Consider the following 12780-nt stretch of genomic DNA (forward strand, 5'->3'; position numbering starts at 1 on the left):
AATAAATGGCTTTTCCTTCCCAAGCGGGTGGAGCTGGCAGGAGCAGCCCCGCAGTTTGCTCCTCCAGCTGGGGTGGCTTCAAGCCCTGTCACCTCCTTCCCCTGGAGTCCCCATAGAGCGAAGCCGGTGGGAGCTTTGGTGACGGGATCTGGAGGCTGAGCCGTGTCAAGCCTCTGTTTTCCACGGGAAAATGATATCTTAACATAAGATGACAATATAATTCTGCAAAGCTTTTTCCTGTTGGTTGTGTTTCCACGTTGGGGTGTGTGGTTGTTTTTTTAAAGGAGGTGGCATTTGAATGTGAAGTTTGACAGCCTGGCTCCGCCTGACGTGACAGCCTGCTTTCTTCTTACCCACAGCGAGCCGGGATTTGCACAATTCCTCAGGGACTGGTGTCTACAGCAACAGGCATCTCATTCCTTCGTTAAAAATAATTCAAAATGTAATAGTTTGTTATGCACTTCTTTTCCGCGGGTGAACGCTCGGGTCCTCCGAGCATCCTGCAAACAGGACTTTGGGGGATGCTCGGGGGACCGTTTTGCCCAGGGCATCCTCCCCGCTGCTGCGTCCGGGCTGAACCCCAGTCCTGCAGCCCTTTCTGTGCTGGAACCTCCCCTCTGATGGGGTTCCCCGCCACCGCTTCTCCTTCCCAAAGCCTGACACAGATTTCTGCTGGGATTTCTAAGCCCACCCGTGCTAGTGCGGCTGATTCGTGTGACTGACTCGTGTGACAGGGCCGGTCCCCAAGCTGTCCCAGCCGAGCTCCTGCGGAGCCAAGCGGCTGCTGCCAAGAGCATCGTGCTGGGCTGATGACTTTTTAATTAATCCAGCCCAGTACGTCAGGCAGCAGAGGGGAGGAAGAGATAAGGTGATAAAATGCATGTTAATATTATGTTCTTTAGTATCAGCTTGTGAAACCGGTGCTGTGCTCGGCTTTCTGCACTGGGTAACGCCCCGAGCAACCAGCTCTGAGCAGGGCTGGGCTGGAGATGCCCACAACTCCCTAAGTCTGCTTTTTCTATGTTGTTTTTGGGCAGCTGTTCCTTCTCCTTCCCTGCTAAGAATGGAAAAAAACCAATAAAGCACTCTTCTACTCCAAGGGTTTCTTTTCCTGCTGCAAACACGCTGGTGAAACGCTGCGCTGGGGTTTGGCAGCGCCGGGCTGGGGTCACAATTCGTTCTGCAGTCGGACACCGGGACGGGGGCGGCCCAGGCGCTGGTGTGAGCGGCTCAGAGGGTTTGCAGAGCCCCTGGTCCGGGGCAGCGGGGTGGGAGCCCCGGCGGGTGAGCCCCAGCAGCTGCGCGCAGAGCCCGGGCTGCCCTCGGCTGCCTCGGGAATGGCGCTTTGGCTCCAGGCGTTATCCGATATTTATTGTTTTCCTGCACGAGGGCGAGGTTGTGTTTCCTGCTCTGCAGGGAAGCTCAGAGTGGGGTGCAGGATGGATTTGGGGTGATGGACCCGCTCCCGTGTCAGAGCCCTGAGGGGAGGGCGGTTTCCCCGTTCCTATTCGCAGGGCTGTTTTGGCTGTGCTGACCCCACAGGAAATCACCCTAACGAGCTCACGTGGCTCGTTTGGTGCCTTGGGCTTTTGAGCCCAGAAGCAGCACCCTTGGTGAAAACAGGGGAAAACGCCTCATTCTCCATCCTTTGGCGATTTGTTCCATCGGGACGCGGGTTCTGGTGGCTGTGCTGGGTGACAGTGGCCACGCAGCTCGTGGGGACACGACCAGGGGTGTCCTTGGCTGGGGGATGAGCTCCTGGTGGGCGTGCTGCCGGTGTCAGGTCCTGGTGGGTCCGGTGTGTCCGTGGTTCTCACCGCTGCCCTTCTGTCCGCAGGTGATGCTGGCCGCGTCCTACTGGTCCCTCCTGGCCCCGGCCATCGACCTGGCCGAGGAGTCTGGTGCCTTCGGAGCCTTCGCCTTCCTCCCCGTGGCCGCGGGCTTCACCCTGGGAGCAGCTTTCGTGTACTTTGCCGACCTGCTCATCCCGGCGCTGGTGAGTGACCGTTCCCGGGCTCTCGGAGCCACACGCAGATCGGTTTCCATCACAGATTTCATGAAACCGTGTTTCCTCCAGCACCCCGGCTGGCGCTGCCGGTGATGAATGCAGCCTTAGGCCGCCTGAGATCTTTTTTTCCTCCTTCACGCTTCTTTTTTTCTTCTTTTCGCTGGCAACACTTTGCGAACAGTTCAGGTGTGACCTTCTGTTTCAGCCCAGGGGTTTAATTTGCAGAGCTGCCAACCTTCTAAGCATTTCAAAATTGAATGAACCATCCTGCTGTCTGAGAGTATTATTACAGAAAAAAACAAGTAAATTGGAAACTCTTGGATTTTTACAGCTGGAAACACGAGGATGACTTAGTCGGTAAAGAGATTTTCAAAAACTTGCAGAAAGCTTTTAAGTTTTTGGTATTTATTGTAGCGTGAGGGAGGGTTGTGTGTGGTTGAGGGTCGGGAGCATGAGCTGTGCAGCCGGTGACCCCGTGGCGGGGGAACCCACAGCATCAGCCTTCCCCACGCTGCTGTTCCCTGAGCCTCTCAAACAGGTACGGTCAAACGCATCCTTGGCTATGGAGAGAATGGCTTGATGTTCCGGTGTGTGGCTTCCAGCACAAACGGATGCGTTTAAGAACAAGTAAATGAAGTTACAGCGGTGTCAGGTGGCTGGAAGCCTGGGCTCCACGCTCTCCCTGCCCGTCCTGCCTCACTGGGCTCCCAAGCCCTTTGCAGGTTGTTTTGGGGCTGGGGCTGCCAACACCCTCATTCCGAGGTGCCGATGGGGCCCGGTTGTGTTTGATCAGCTGCTCGAAGCTGCCGTTTCCCAACAGGGTCGATAAACAGTTGGACCGCAAAACCCGCTTCTTCCTGCTGGCCGCGTTGTGAAATGGGAGCGTGTGGGGGAAGGAGGGTCGGGGAGGCACAGCTCTTGTGTTGCAGAGAGGAGGATGAGCGGTGACAAGGGTGGGCAGGGTGACGGTCTTGCAGGGAGCAGCACAATCTCTATATATGTATATATAAAAATAATGATATCTCGCTGGAAATCCAGTTCAAATACCGATGGGAGAGGAGCTGTTGGCTCCTCTGGGCTGACCCGGCTGTTTGCACCGATGTGCCATCGGGACAGCTGGTGCTGGTCCGTGCACGGACGCGGGGCTGGGAGGGTGTCCCCATGCTGGGTGTCCCCTCCAGCTGCACAGGGACACCTGTCACCAGCCCAGGCTGCTCCAAACCCCATCCAGCCCGACTGCCTGGGATGGGGCATCACAGCTTCTCTGGGCAGCCTGTGACGGGGCCTCGCCGCCCTCATGGGGAAGAGTTTCTTCCTTATATTTCATCTAAATCTCCCTTCTTTCAGTTTAAAGCCGTCATCCCTTATCCTGTGGCTACATTCCTTTGTAAAAAGTTCCTCTCCAGCTTTCCTGTAGGCTCCTCATCCTTAGGGCTGTTCTGGTAGAGAAATTTGGCTTGTGATGCATCTCCCTTCCCTTGCAGCCCAGACTTCTCTCCCAGGAGCCAGTGCTGCTCAGACGAGGGTTAAGCCATTGCACCTCACTTCCAACAAGTCTTCCTTCTTTGTAAATCTGTTAAAATCTCAGGGTTGGGGGTTTTTTTCCCCTCGCTTACAGGGGTGCGGGTGGGAGCGTGGGGCGCGCTGGCCCTGCGCAGGACGCGGGCTCTGTTTTTAGCAGCCGCTCTCTGCACAGAGAGCTCGCTCCCCGCCTGGCGCTCCTCCAGGGCCACTTTGCTGGATAGCAACAGGTAGTAAAAGCTTTTAATGGCTCCTTATCAGCCCGGGGTCGCAGCAAAGCCTGGCTCAGCCTGCAGCCCCGCGGGGACCCGGCGGCTCCGCTGGGACCCGAGTGTTTGCTCAGCAGAGCTGGGACGGCAGGAGGGTTAAACCTCCAGGACAAACTGGTTAATGATGCCGAACAGCTGTAGTCATTAAATTCCTTGCAAAAGGCAGATTTAACCTATTACGTCTTTATCTCCCGTGTGAAGCCCGTGCTGTGTTTGTTCGTCCTCTAGCAGAGCTGATGGGGGAGTTGCTGACCTGGAGCGTTTGCTGGGGCTGGACAGCAAACTCAATGGGGCATTTGGGAGTGGGAGCGTTGCCGAGCAGACCTCAGGTGTTTTTAATAATAGGGGCTGTAGTTTCTGGAATATCTGAATCCCCTAACGAGCGCTCTGCCTGTCTCTTCCCTCCCTGGCCCCAGTGATGCTGCAACAGGTTTCTCTCCTTCCTTCACTCTTGTTTAATCTTATGGCTGCTTTTTAAATGAGGACTTGATTTTCAACTGGTATTTGAGGAGGCTTCTGCATGGAGAGGGGCAGGGGTGTACAAGGTGTTATTGCCTTTACTAAAAAGATTTGGGGCACAGGTCTTTGATACCAAGACCCAAAACCTTAGAGAGAGAGTTTACTTAAAAATCCTGCTCAGCGCGGTAGGTCCCTGGGTAGATATTCCAGCATAAAGATGCTGGAATTAAGTAGTATTATTCTCATCTGTCCAATCCGTCTTGCAGCTCTGCTGACTCTCTGGGTTTTGTTCAGAGTGTGATGTGTTACTGGGTTTCCTGGTCTGGCCGCCCTGTTCCCGGAGGAATCCCGCAGGAGTCCAGGGGATGCCCCAGCGCTGGCTCTGCTGCCCCGACACCCCCGGCTGCTGTTGCCCCCCGGTTCTTACACACACGTGTGTTGCTTTGAGAGCTGCCGCATCCCCAGGACCTCACCCATGGGTGCTGCAGGCAGGTCCCAGGATGGGTTTTGGGTGGGATGCTGGGTCTGGTTTGCAGAACCCCCTTTCTCCTGCCTTTTCCAGATCGTTACCCTGAAATGCGGCTCCCAGCAAGCAGGAGTTCCCAGCTGGTGGGACTGGGAAGGTGGCCTGGGCAGGGAACAGGGGCAGGCAGGCTGGCCGGAGCGGATAACAAACCCTCCTGGGTTGTACCTGCCCGCATCCGCGCTGCTGTTAACCACGTTACTCTTTCCGCTCCCCGGCCATGTGATGTCCTCTTGGCTCTGCCATCATCGCGCTAAATAGGATAATGAGGCTTAATCAGCTTCATCTCCTCTACCTCCAGGCTTCATTTTGCTCCGAAACATCTGTCCGCGCACAGACAGCAGCTCTGTGGCTCCTGTGGGGGGCTCAGGACCCGCTGGTGCTGTGGGGTTGGGGGCAGCCCCGGGAAAGCCGATGGGCATGCGGGGGCATGGGGAGCAGGGCGCGTGTTACAGCGAACCAGGGGTTAATCTATAACCCAGGGCCGAGCCGAGGGGCCGTTACTCAGTTATAAGGAGGAGTCTGCCAATACTTCTCCTGTAAAAGATGATGGGGGGTGGGAGGACGGGGAGCCAGGGCTGTAATTCTCTCCTGGAAATACCATCTCCATCGGGTTTATTTTTCTTGTCAGATTCAGGGTTGGTTTCTGTGTGTGCTTAGTTTTTATTTTTTTCCCTCCAAGTACAGAGTAAATCAATAAATCCACATGTGCTGGGTGCACCGTTCCTTGAATTTAAAACAAACAGTAGCCAAAATGCCTTTTAAAAGCCTTCAGCTGGGTCGGTGTGTGCTCCGTGCTGGCCCCTTGTGCTGCAGGAGGGACCCGTGCGGATAAAACCCCTGCCCGGGGGCTGGGGCTTGTTTCGCACCTGTTTTGGAATATTTGGGGCTGTGGTTTGCGGCTGCGTGATGGTTTTCATGAGCAGGCTGAGGATCTTCACGTGGGATGGATGAGTGGGGCATGTGTGGGTGTTGGTAGTAGAGCTGGATCCCGTTAACCCTCTCAAGCATAACTGCGTGTGCTCCTGCCCTCTTCTATTTTTGCAAATCAAGGCTTGCGGGCTTTTTTGGGATGTAGTCTGGGACTGCGCTTTTTGCACAGTGAATTTTAGGCTATTTTTGGTGAGAACCCTTGGGAAGGATTTGAGAACTCGATAAACAGATATCCGAGGGATACTCTCCTGGTTAATAATGCTGGTGTCTGTCGTTTGGCTCGGAACGTGCCTCGAGGATGTGTATTTTGCTTTCTAAATCTGTGCGAGTCACGTAGTGGGAAGAGCTGGGAACAGCGCGGGGCTGCTGGAGCCGTGGGAGGGAGGAGAGGCCATTGCGCCCGCTCCGGCCGTAGCTGCACGTTGTTCAGCATCCCAATTTCCTCCTCAGGGCTTCCCACAGCTGGTTAGGCCATGGGAAGCACCTTTTTGGGGGGCAGCAGGTTCCCAGCACGTACCCGGTGTCTGGGGTGACGGTGACACCGCGGGGCAGTTCGAGGGTGCTGGTGACCTGCCCAGCGAAGTTGAGAAGCTTTTAATATTCGCTTGCCTGCTCTGCGTGGAGCTGGGTTTGATGGGTTAATGATTTCACGAGCCGGTAAAAATGTGCTGGGTCTCGTCGCTGGTGTTAATTTATAATTGGAATAAAGGTTCCTCTTATGCAATTTGCTAATTCCTCTGAGACGTGCCCGTCACAAGGTCTCATTCTTAATGTGCTTTTTCCTGTTCATCTGTGACTCCTAGAAAGTTAATTAGCTGCACATCCTCATTGTCGTAGTAGGTAGAGGCTTTTTCAATTTGAGCATCAACCAAGGGCAATGCCTGTGCGTGGAACGTGTGTATTTTCTGGCTTATTAAATGTCTGAGTGTGGGACTGGGCCGGTGTCCGGAGCAGCGTGGGGACGCGGGTGGCACCTCGTCATCTCTGAGCATCCATCCCCCGGCAGATCCACACGGCACCAAATCAGCCCCGATCGGGGTTCACGCTGTGCCGGGGCCGCCTTGGCCCGGCGGGTTGGTGAGGACGGGCCGGGATGGCAGGGACGTGCGTGACCCACAGCTTGACTCCTGCATTCCTGGTTTGCTCCCATTTCCTTTGCTTCGGGGAAAATAAATAGCGGCCCTTCTGTTTGTTGGTTTTTGAGGCGTTGTGGCCCTTTTTCACTGGCTCTGGATGAAGGATCCAGCTCTGACTGAGGAAGGGAAACCTTTTTTTGGGAGCCTCGTCGGGGAACACAGCAAAACCTTCTGTTGGGAAAGGTCCTTCGGCTTCCAACCTTAACTAGATAGCAGCACCTAGGCATGATTTTTATTAACTTATCAAATAAACCCAACCTGCCTGCCTCCACCCTTCCCTGCCCACGGGCCGTGGGTTTAGCGATTGAAACCCAGTTGTTGCTAAATAGGGTGAAATTATTTGCAACACTAATTTTTTGAAAAGCATTGTTGTTTTACTAATGGAGGTAAAGACTTATTTGCTTCCAAAGTGCAATTTGTCAGCTGCTCCTAATTATAATTCTCTGTCTTATTATGCATTAAGCATTTAAAAAAACCCCAACAAAACGTTACATCTGAAGCCCTAAAGCTAGAACTAAAGAGCAGAGATGCTTTGAGTCCAAGTCGGGGTCCGTTCCCCTCCTACCCTGATAGGTTTGCGGGGTCCATCACAAACCGCCGGCAGGTGAAATCCGGGTGGTTTGACGGCTGCGGGTTTGCATGGGGAGCCAGGACTGAGAAAACCTGCCCTAATTCTTTGTTCAGCGAGTTCCTGCGCTAGACGCGCGTTTCTCCGCCGTTCCCTGTGCCGCGACAAAGCCCCGATTTCCCCGCCGGCTTCCTCGCGCGGGTATCACGGGCTGATAAGGCTGCTAATGGAACTCGGGGCTTTTCTCTCCTCCACGGCTCAGGCTCTGCTGATTGAATTTCAATTCCTGTTAGACGCCTGGCTTGGAATTGTCAAAGAGGGTAAATTGTCGAAAGGAAGCGTGTGCTGGAATAGCAGGTGGTGCCGTACCTGCCAGAAGCGCGGCCGGCACCGCGGGGAGGGCTGTGTTGGGGGTTCTGCGGGACCCTGGGCAGCGTCAGACCTTTTTTGCCCATTTAATTAGAGCGTTTGTATTGTCATCTTTTGAAGTTTTAGTGGTAGAATGTGCAGCAAGAGAGCAGGGTGTGGGTGCTGAGCCGCCGCTCGCAGCCAAGTGTGGACCAAAGGGGACGTGGGTGCTGGAGCTCCCTGGGGTTTCAGGTCGCATGGCTCTGGTGGTGGGAGCCTCCTGGGCTCCGAAAGCTGATGGTGATGCCAGAGGAACATGCGGCTCCCATCCTGGCCGCAGCGATGCTCTGCACCCGCATCCCAGCCAGACTGCGATGCTGGAATCCTCGGCTTCCCGGTGCCGGTTCATGGCAAAGAGCCCGCGGTGCCATCTCCTGCGAGACTCGCTGCTGCAGCATCCGTGCTCTGACTCCGAACGCCTGGCTGCCATCCCGTTTATCCGTGGGCGCGCCGAGTGCCAGGGATGGTTCCTCGGCTGTTTGATCTTAAATCCGCCTTTGAATTCTCTCGTAGCGTAACCCCAAATTAATGCCCCCGCTGTGAAAAGTGAACCTGCCATTAAACTGACAGAGAAGCAGCGAGCGCGGCTGGGCGGGAGTGTCAGGGAGAGGAAAGCTGCCTTCCCGGGGATGGCGGAGCACGGAGCTGCGGCACGGTGCCAACGCGCTCCCGGGGGAGCCTCTGACTCACCCACCCTGCCTTCACGCTGCTTTTGCTTCCAAGACGAGCTGGAAAGACTCAGATTTGTGCCTCTCATGTTGCGCTTTGGTGCAAATGGCTTCTTGCGGCACTGGGCGGCTTGTAGGCACCATGGGTGGCTGCGGTGAGTGGTGTCAAACAGATGTTTGCTCTTAATTCAGTGGAGCATCGCGCCTTACGAATAGGCTGGTGACCTGCTGGAGAGGGGCATGTGGCCAGAGAACGGAGGAGAAAATGGCTTGGTTGTTCTTTGCTGGCGTTTGGACCCCGTGGGGTCTTTGCTCTCACACCGCTCGATGCCCTGGGCGCGTGTCCGTGTCCCCCGGCTGTGCCGGTCCTGGGGGTGCTGGGATGCTCAGGGTGTGAAAATCTTCGTGGTGTGTTTTCCTGCCTCCCCCCCATCATACTCTAATTATCGATGAGCTGGTGAAAGTGCTGTGACTTTAATCTCGTGTCTGCAGGCTTCCCAGCTAATGCAAACTGAAAAACTGCCTGGATGAGTCTCCCCTTTCCGTTTCAGGCTCTTTGCAGGCTTGGGAAGGCGTCTGGCTCTTGGTTTACATTTCATATGTGGTTTTTAAGGCCTGACAAGACAAGGTGAGGTACATCTGACACAAATAAGTGCTGTGAGGGCTGATTTAGGAGCCTGGTTTCTGGGCTTTAGGTTGCTTTGGTTGGAGTCAAGCACCCAAACACGTGAAAGCCCAGGATGAGCCCCTGGGTTCCCCCCAACCAGCCCCTTCCCCGGCTCAAAATTCGGCTGCTCCCTATGGAACAGACCTGGATTTACCAGCCTGAGCTTCCTAAGGAGGGGAGATGGGTGGTTAGCTTCTCAGCGGTGGTAATCAGGAGGTGCCTTGTCCCTTATTACACCTCTTTTCTGTAATGAATTAACAAATTAATTGCGCTAGCGGAAGGGAATGAAGGGCCCCTCCTGCGGTTCCGCGCGCCGTGCTTCAGGAAGGTGTTTGAGGTTCCCGCAGATGAGGAGTTGGCGTCTCTCTTGGGCTTTGGTGCTATTTTGGTAATTACAGGATGTGTAAGAAGCAGAGAGGCAGAAAAAGAGCAGGAACCGTGGCCTTGGGAGCGAGCTGGCTGGGTCCACAGGGGCTGGGATGCTCGGGGGATGCGGGAGATGGGGCTGCACCTCAACGCCGCTGCTCCATCATCTGCCAGGGCCGCTGCACGTCGCACGGCCAATTACAGCTCCAAAGGAAGCTGTGTTTTAATGTAACGTAATTAGGCAGCGCTGGCGTGGTGGGGCTGGCGGTTGGAGGGGTGATGGATCGCTACCCGGGCCCTGCTGCATCCTCAGGTCCCTCTGGGGCTCCTGACATCCCACCCCTGCCTGCTTTGTTGGCCCTTTCCCATTAATTCAGTCTGCACTGATAGCAAATCATTACCGAGGAGTATATTGTGTAAAAATGAGCTGTTAATTGAAGTTTTGTTTGCTTTTTCTCTTACCCTTGCAAAAAGCCTTGCATAATAACGGGCTGTAAAAATACATGTTGCCACGCTACAAATACACAAGGTGGGAAGGGGGCAGGGAGAGAGAGAAGAGGTGAAGCTGGTCTCCATTAGGCTTTAATAAACATGTGGAGAAAAAGCTCTTGTTAATCCCATCTGAGGCTTAAAGGTTTATTGCTAGCAATTAAAATCTCATATTGTAGTGCTGACTTGATGCCACAAACCTCTCAGCCGTGTCCTGCTGACGAGCCGTGGGCGCCGGGCTGATGGTGAAGTGTGGGGGCCGTCCCGAGGGAAATATCCCTTAGGAAAATATCGATTAGGATCTGGCTCTGAGCTTGGCTGTAACGGGCAAGTTCCCTCCCAGCAAACACCTGCATCCTAACTGGTTTTGGTGGGCAGCGCTTCTGTGCTCAAGTATTCCACCTGGAGCAAGCAGTCCTTTGAAAACTAAATGTACTGGTTGTGTTCTGAGGTTTCTCGGAGCTTCCTGGCGGACAGGAGGTTGGGGACATGAAACCCGTCTCCCACTGCTGCTGGGGTGGGTTGTGTTTGTTTAATCAGACCTTTGGGTTTTTTTTGCAAGGTTGCATGGTGAAAACATCCCCCTGCTTTTGTTTTTGTTATGGTGAAGGTTACAAAAGCGACCTCCTTTCTATTGCAAAACGTCACGTTTTATAACAAACCTCCTGGGAACTGCGCCCGCATTCCCGCACCGGCACCGCTCCTGCTGGGCTTCTCCTCCCTCCTGCAGAGGCCAAAGCCCCAAACACGCCAACGAGAAGAGTCCTTACAGTTGGTTTTTGATATCAACGTTACCTTGGCCCGAAGGGTGGGTTGGCCAGCAGCGATGCTCTCGGGGGTACCGCAGCATCCTGTGATCCCAGCGGCTGTGTCTGCGGAATGTGTTTTCCTTCCTCTTGGAGGGCAGATTTGGTTTATTGGAGGGTTTGGGTTGCTTTTTCCATAAATTTGCCTCTGTGTGGTTGCCAGACTTGGTGTTTCTGGGTGTGCTCGGCGTGGTCGGGTCATGGGGAAGCTGCAGGTCACCCCCAGGACACCCAGCTGTCCCCACGCCCCTGGTGACCCAAACAGGAGGTGATTTATCCCCTGCCCTCGCAGCCCATCAGCAGAGGCTGCTGATTAAAGCTGCTGTTTGCAATTTTCAAGAATTATGAGTTATCGAAGTGGCTGATGATTAGCAGCGAATAAAATGTACTTGCAATAATATTACATTAGTTACAGATAAACTGATAGCAGCCTTCCTTAATATTCACTTAAGCTTCCCTGTTTGCAGTGATTAGGGGAAGGCTCTGGTGTTACGATGCTGCCAGCTGCCCTGTCAGGATGAGCAAAGCCCCCCAGCCTGATGTGATCTGCTCGCAAGATGCTGCTGGAGCAGCTCTGCCGCCAAAACACGGAGATTTTTGTCTACGGATGAAGGTTTTCTTCCCAATTCCCGCCGCAGCGCTGCCATAGCTACGAGCTCCTGCCTGCTGGGCCGGGGGAGGATGCGGGGCTGGAGGAGCCAGATGGAAGATGCTCGGTGTGGGAATGGGGAGCCCCCGGGCCTCCCCCCACGCCTGCTGCTGCAGCTCTGGAAGAATATCGGTGGTCCTGGGGCTGCTGTGGGGTCGGGATCGGGCCCTCAGGGGTCTGTTCCTCCTGGGGAATTCGGGTTTCGTGAGGATGCTCTCGCGTGAGGCAATTACTGGGTTGATTGTTTGGCTCCTGGGTTGAAACTCTGCTCTGCTCCTGCCTGGGGCTGTGTGAGCCATTGCTGCCAGATTTCTGTCCATCCTCCCATCCATTGTCCATCCTCCCATCCATTGTCCATCCTCCCATCCATTGTCCATCCTCCCATCCATTGTCCATCCTCCCATCCATTGTCCATCCTCCCATCCATTGTCCATCCTCCCATCCATTGTCCATCCTCCCATCCATTGTCCATCCTCCCATCCATTCTCCATCCTCCCATCCATCCATCCATCCATCCAAGGGGTGATGGTTTCTAAACTAAACAAGGGGAGATTAATGTAGACACGAGGAAGAAATTGTTGCCCTGAGGGTGGTGAGAGCCTGGCCCAGGTTGGCCAGAGAAGTGGTGGATGAACCACCCCTGGAGACACCCCAGGCCAGGCTGGGCAGGGCTCTGAGCAACCTGAGCTGGTGAAGATGTCCCTGCTCACGGCAGGGGTGGCACTGGGAGAGCTGGGAAGGTCCTTCAACCCAAACTATCTGTGATTCTGTGATCCTCACTGGTGGGTGAAGCTTCTGCTGCCACTGTCGTCGTGGTGGGACAAGGTATTTGGGACCTGGCTGTTGTGCTGAGGGCTTGGCTTGGGTTTGTGGACCAGGAGCTGCTGATGCCCCCCAGCTCATGAGATGCTTCCCACCTGCTCACCTTTGCCGTTTCTTGTCTCTGGTGCCGTTCATCTTCTCCTGCCACTGTATTTGGCAGCACTTTGAGGCTTCGGAGCCCATTTCTGACCACAGCATCTGGTTGCACATGCTGCGGTTTAGGTTTTATGAAATTGCAGGCAGTTGAGCTCTGGAGGGAAAATGGAAGAAATCCATTTTGCAACGTGACAGGCAGCGCTGACCCTGCTCTCGTTAGCAAGCCCAGAAAGAATTGCCATGGAGGTGCCTTTCTGTCTGCCCTGCCAATTACCGCTGCTCCCTTGTTAGCAGTCTCCAAATTAAAATGCAAACCGAGATGTTCCTGAAACACTTGGAGACCCTTAAACTTTCATATGAAAATGAACTGAGCTTTCCATCTTCCTTACGTG

At 54.5% G+C, this 12780-nt stretch overlaps 2 protein-coding genes across 4 annotated transcripts in view; one reads left to right on the forward strand and one right to left on the reverse strand.

The window, feature by feature from the left end:
- The window catches only part of RPL38 (ribosomal protein L38), a 182851-nt gene that overhangs the window by 142054 nt on the left and 28017 nt on the right, over nucleotides 1-12780 (reverse strand). The window lies entirely within an intron of this gene.
- Nucleotides 1-12780, forward strand: part of SLC39A11 (solute carrier family 39 member 11) — an 82445-nt gene that overhangs the window by 11737 nt on the left and 57928 nt on the right. For all 3 annotated transcript variants that reach the window (XM_071816636.1, XM_065852377.2, XM_065852378.2), the window contains exon 4: nucleotides 1838-1996. In XM_071816636.1, coding sequence (XP_071672737.1) covers nucleotides 1838-1996 — 159 coding nt within the window. The remainder of the gene's footprint in view (nucleotides 1-1837; nucleotides 1997-12780) is intronic.

The sequence above is a fragment of the Patagioenas fasciata genome, chromosome 18 (assembly GCF_037038585.1).
Source record: "Patagioenas fasciata isolate bPatFas1 chromosome 18, bPatFas1.hap1, whole genome shotgun sequence".
Classification (NCBI taxonomy): domain Eukaryota; kingdom Metazoa; phylum Chordata; class Aves; order Columbiformes; family Columbidae; genus Patagioenas; species Patagioenas fasciata.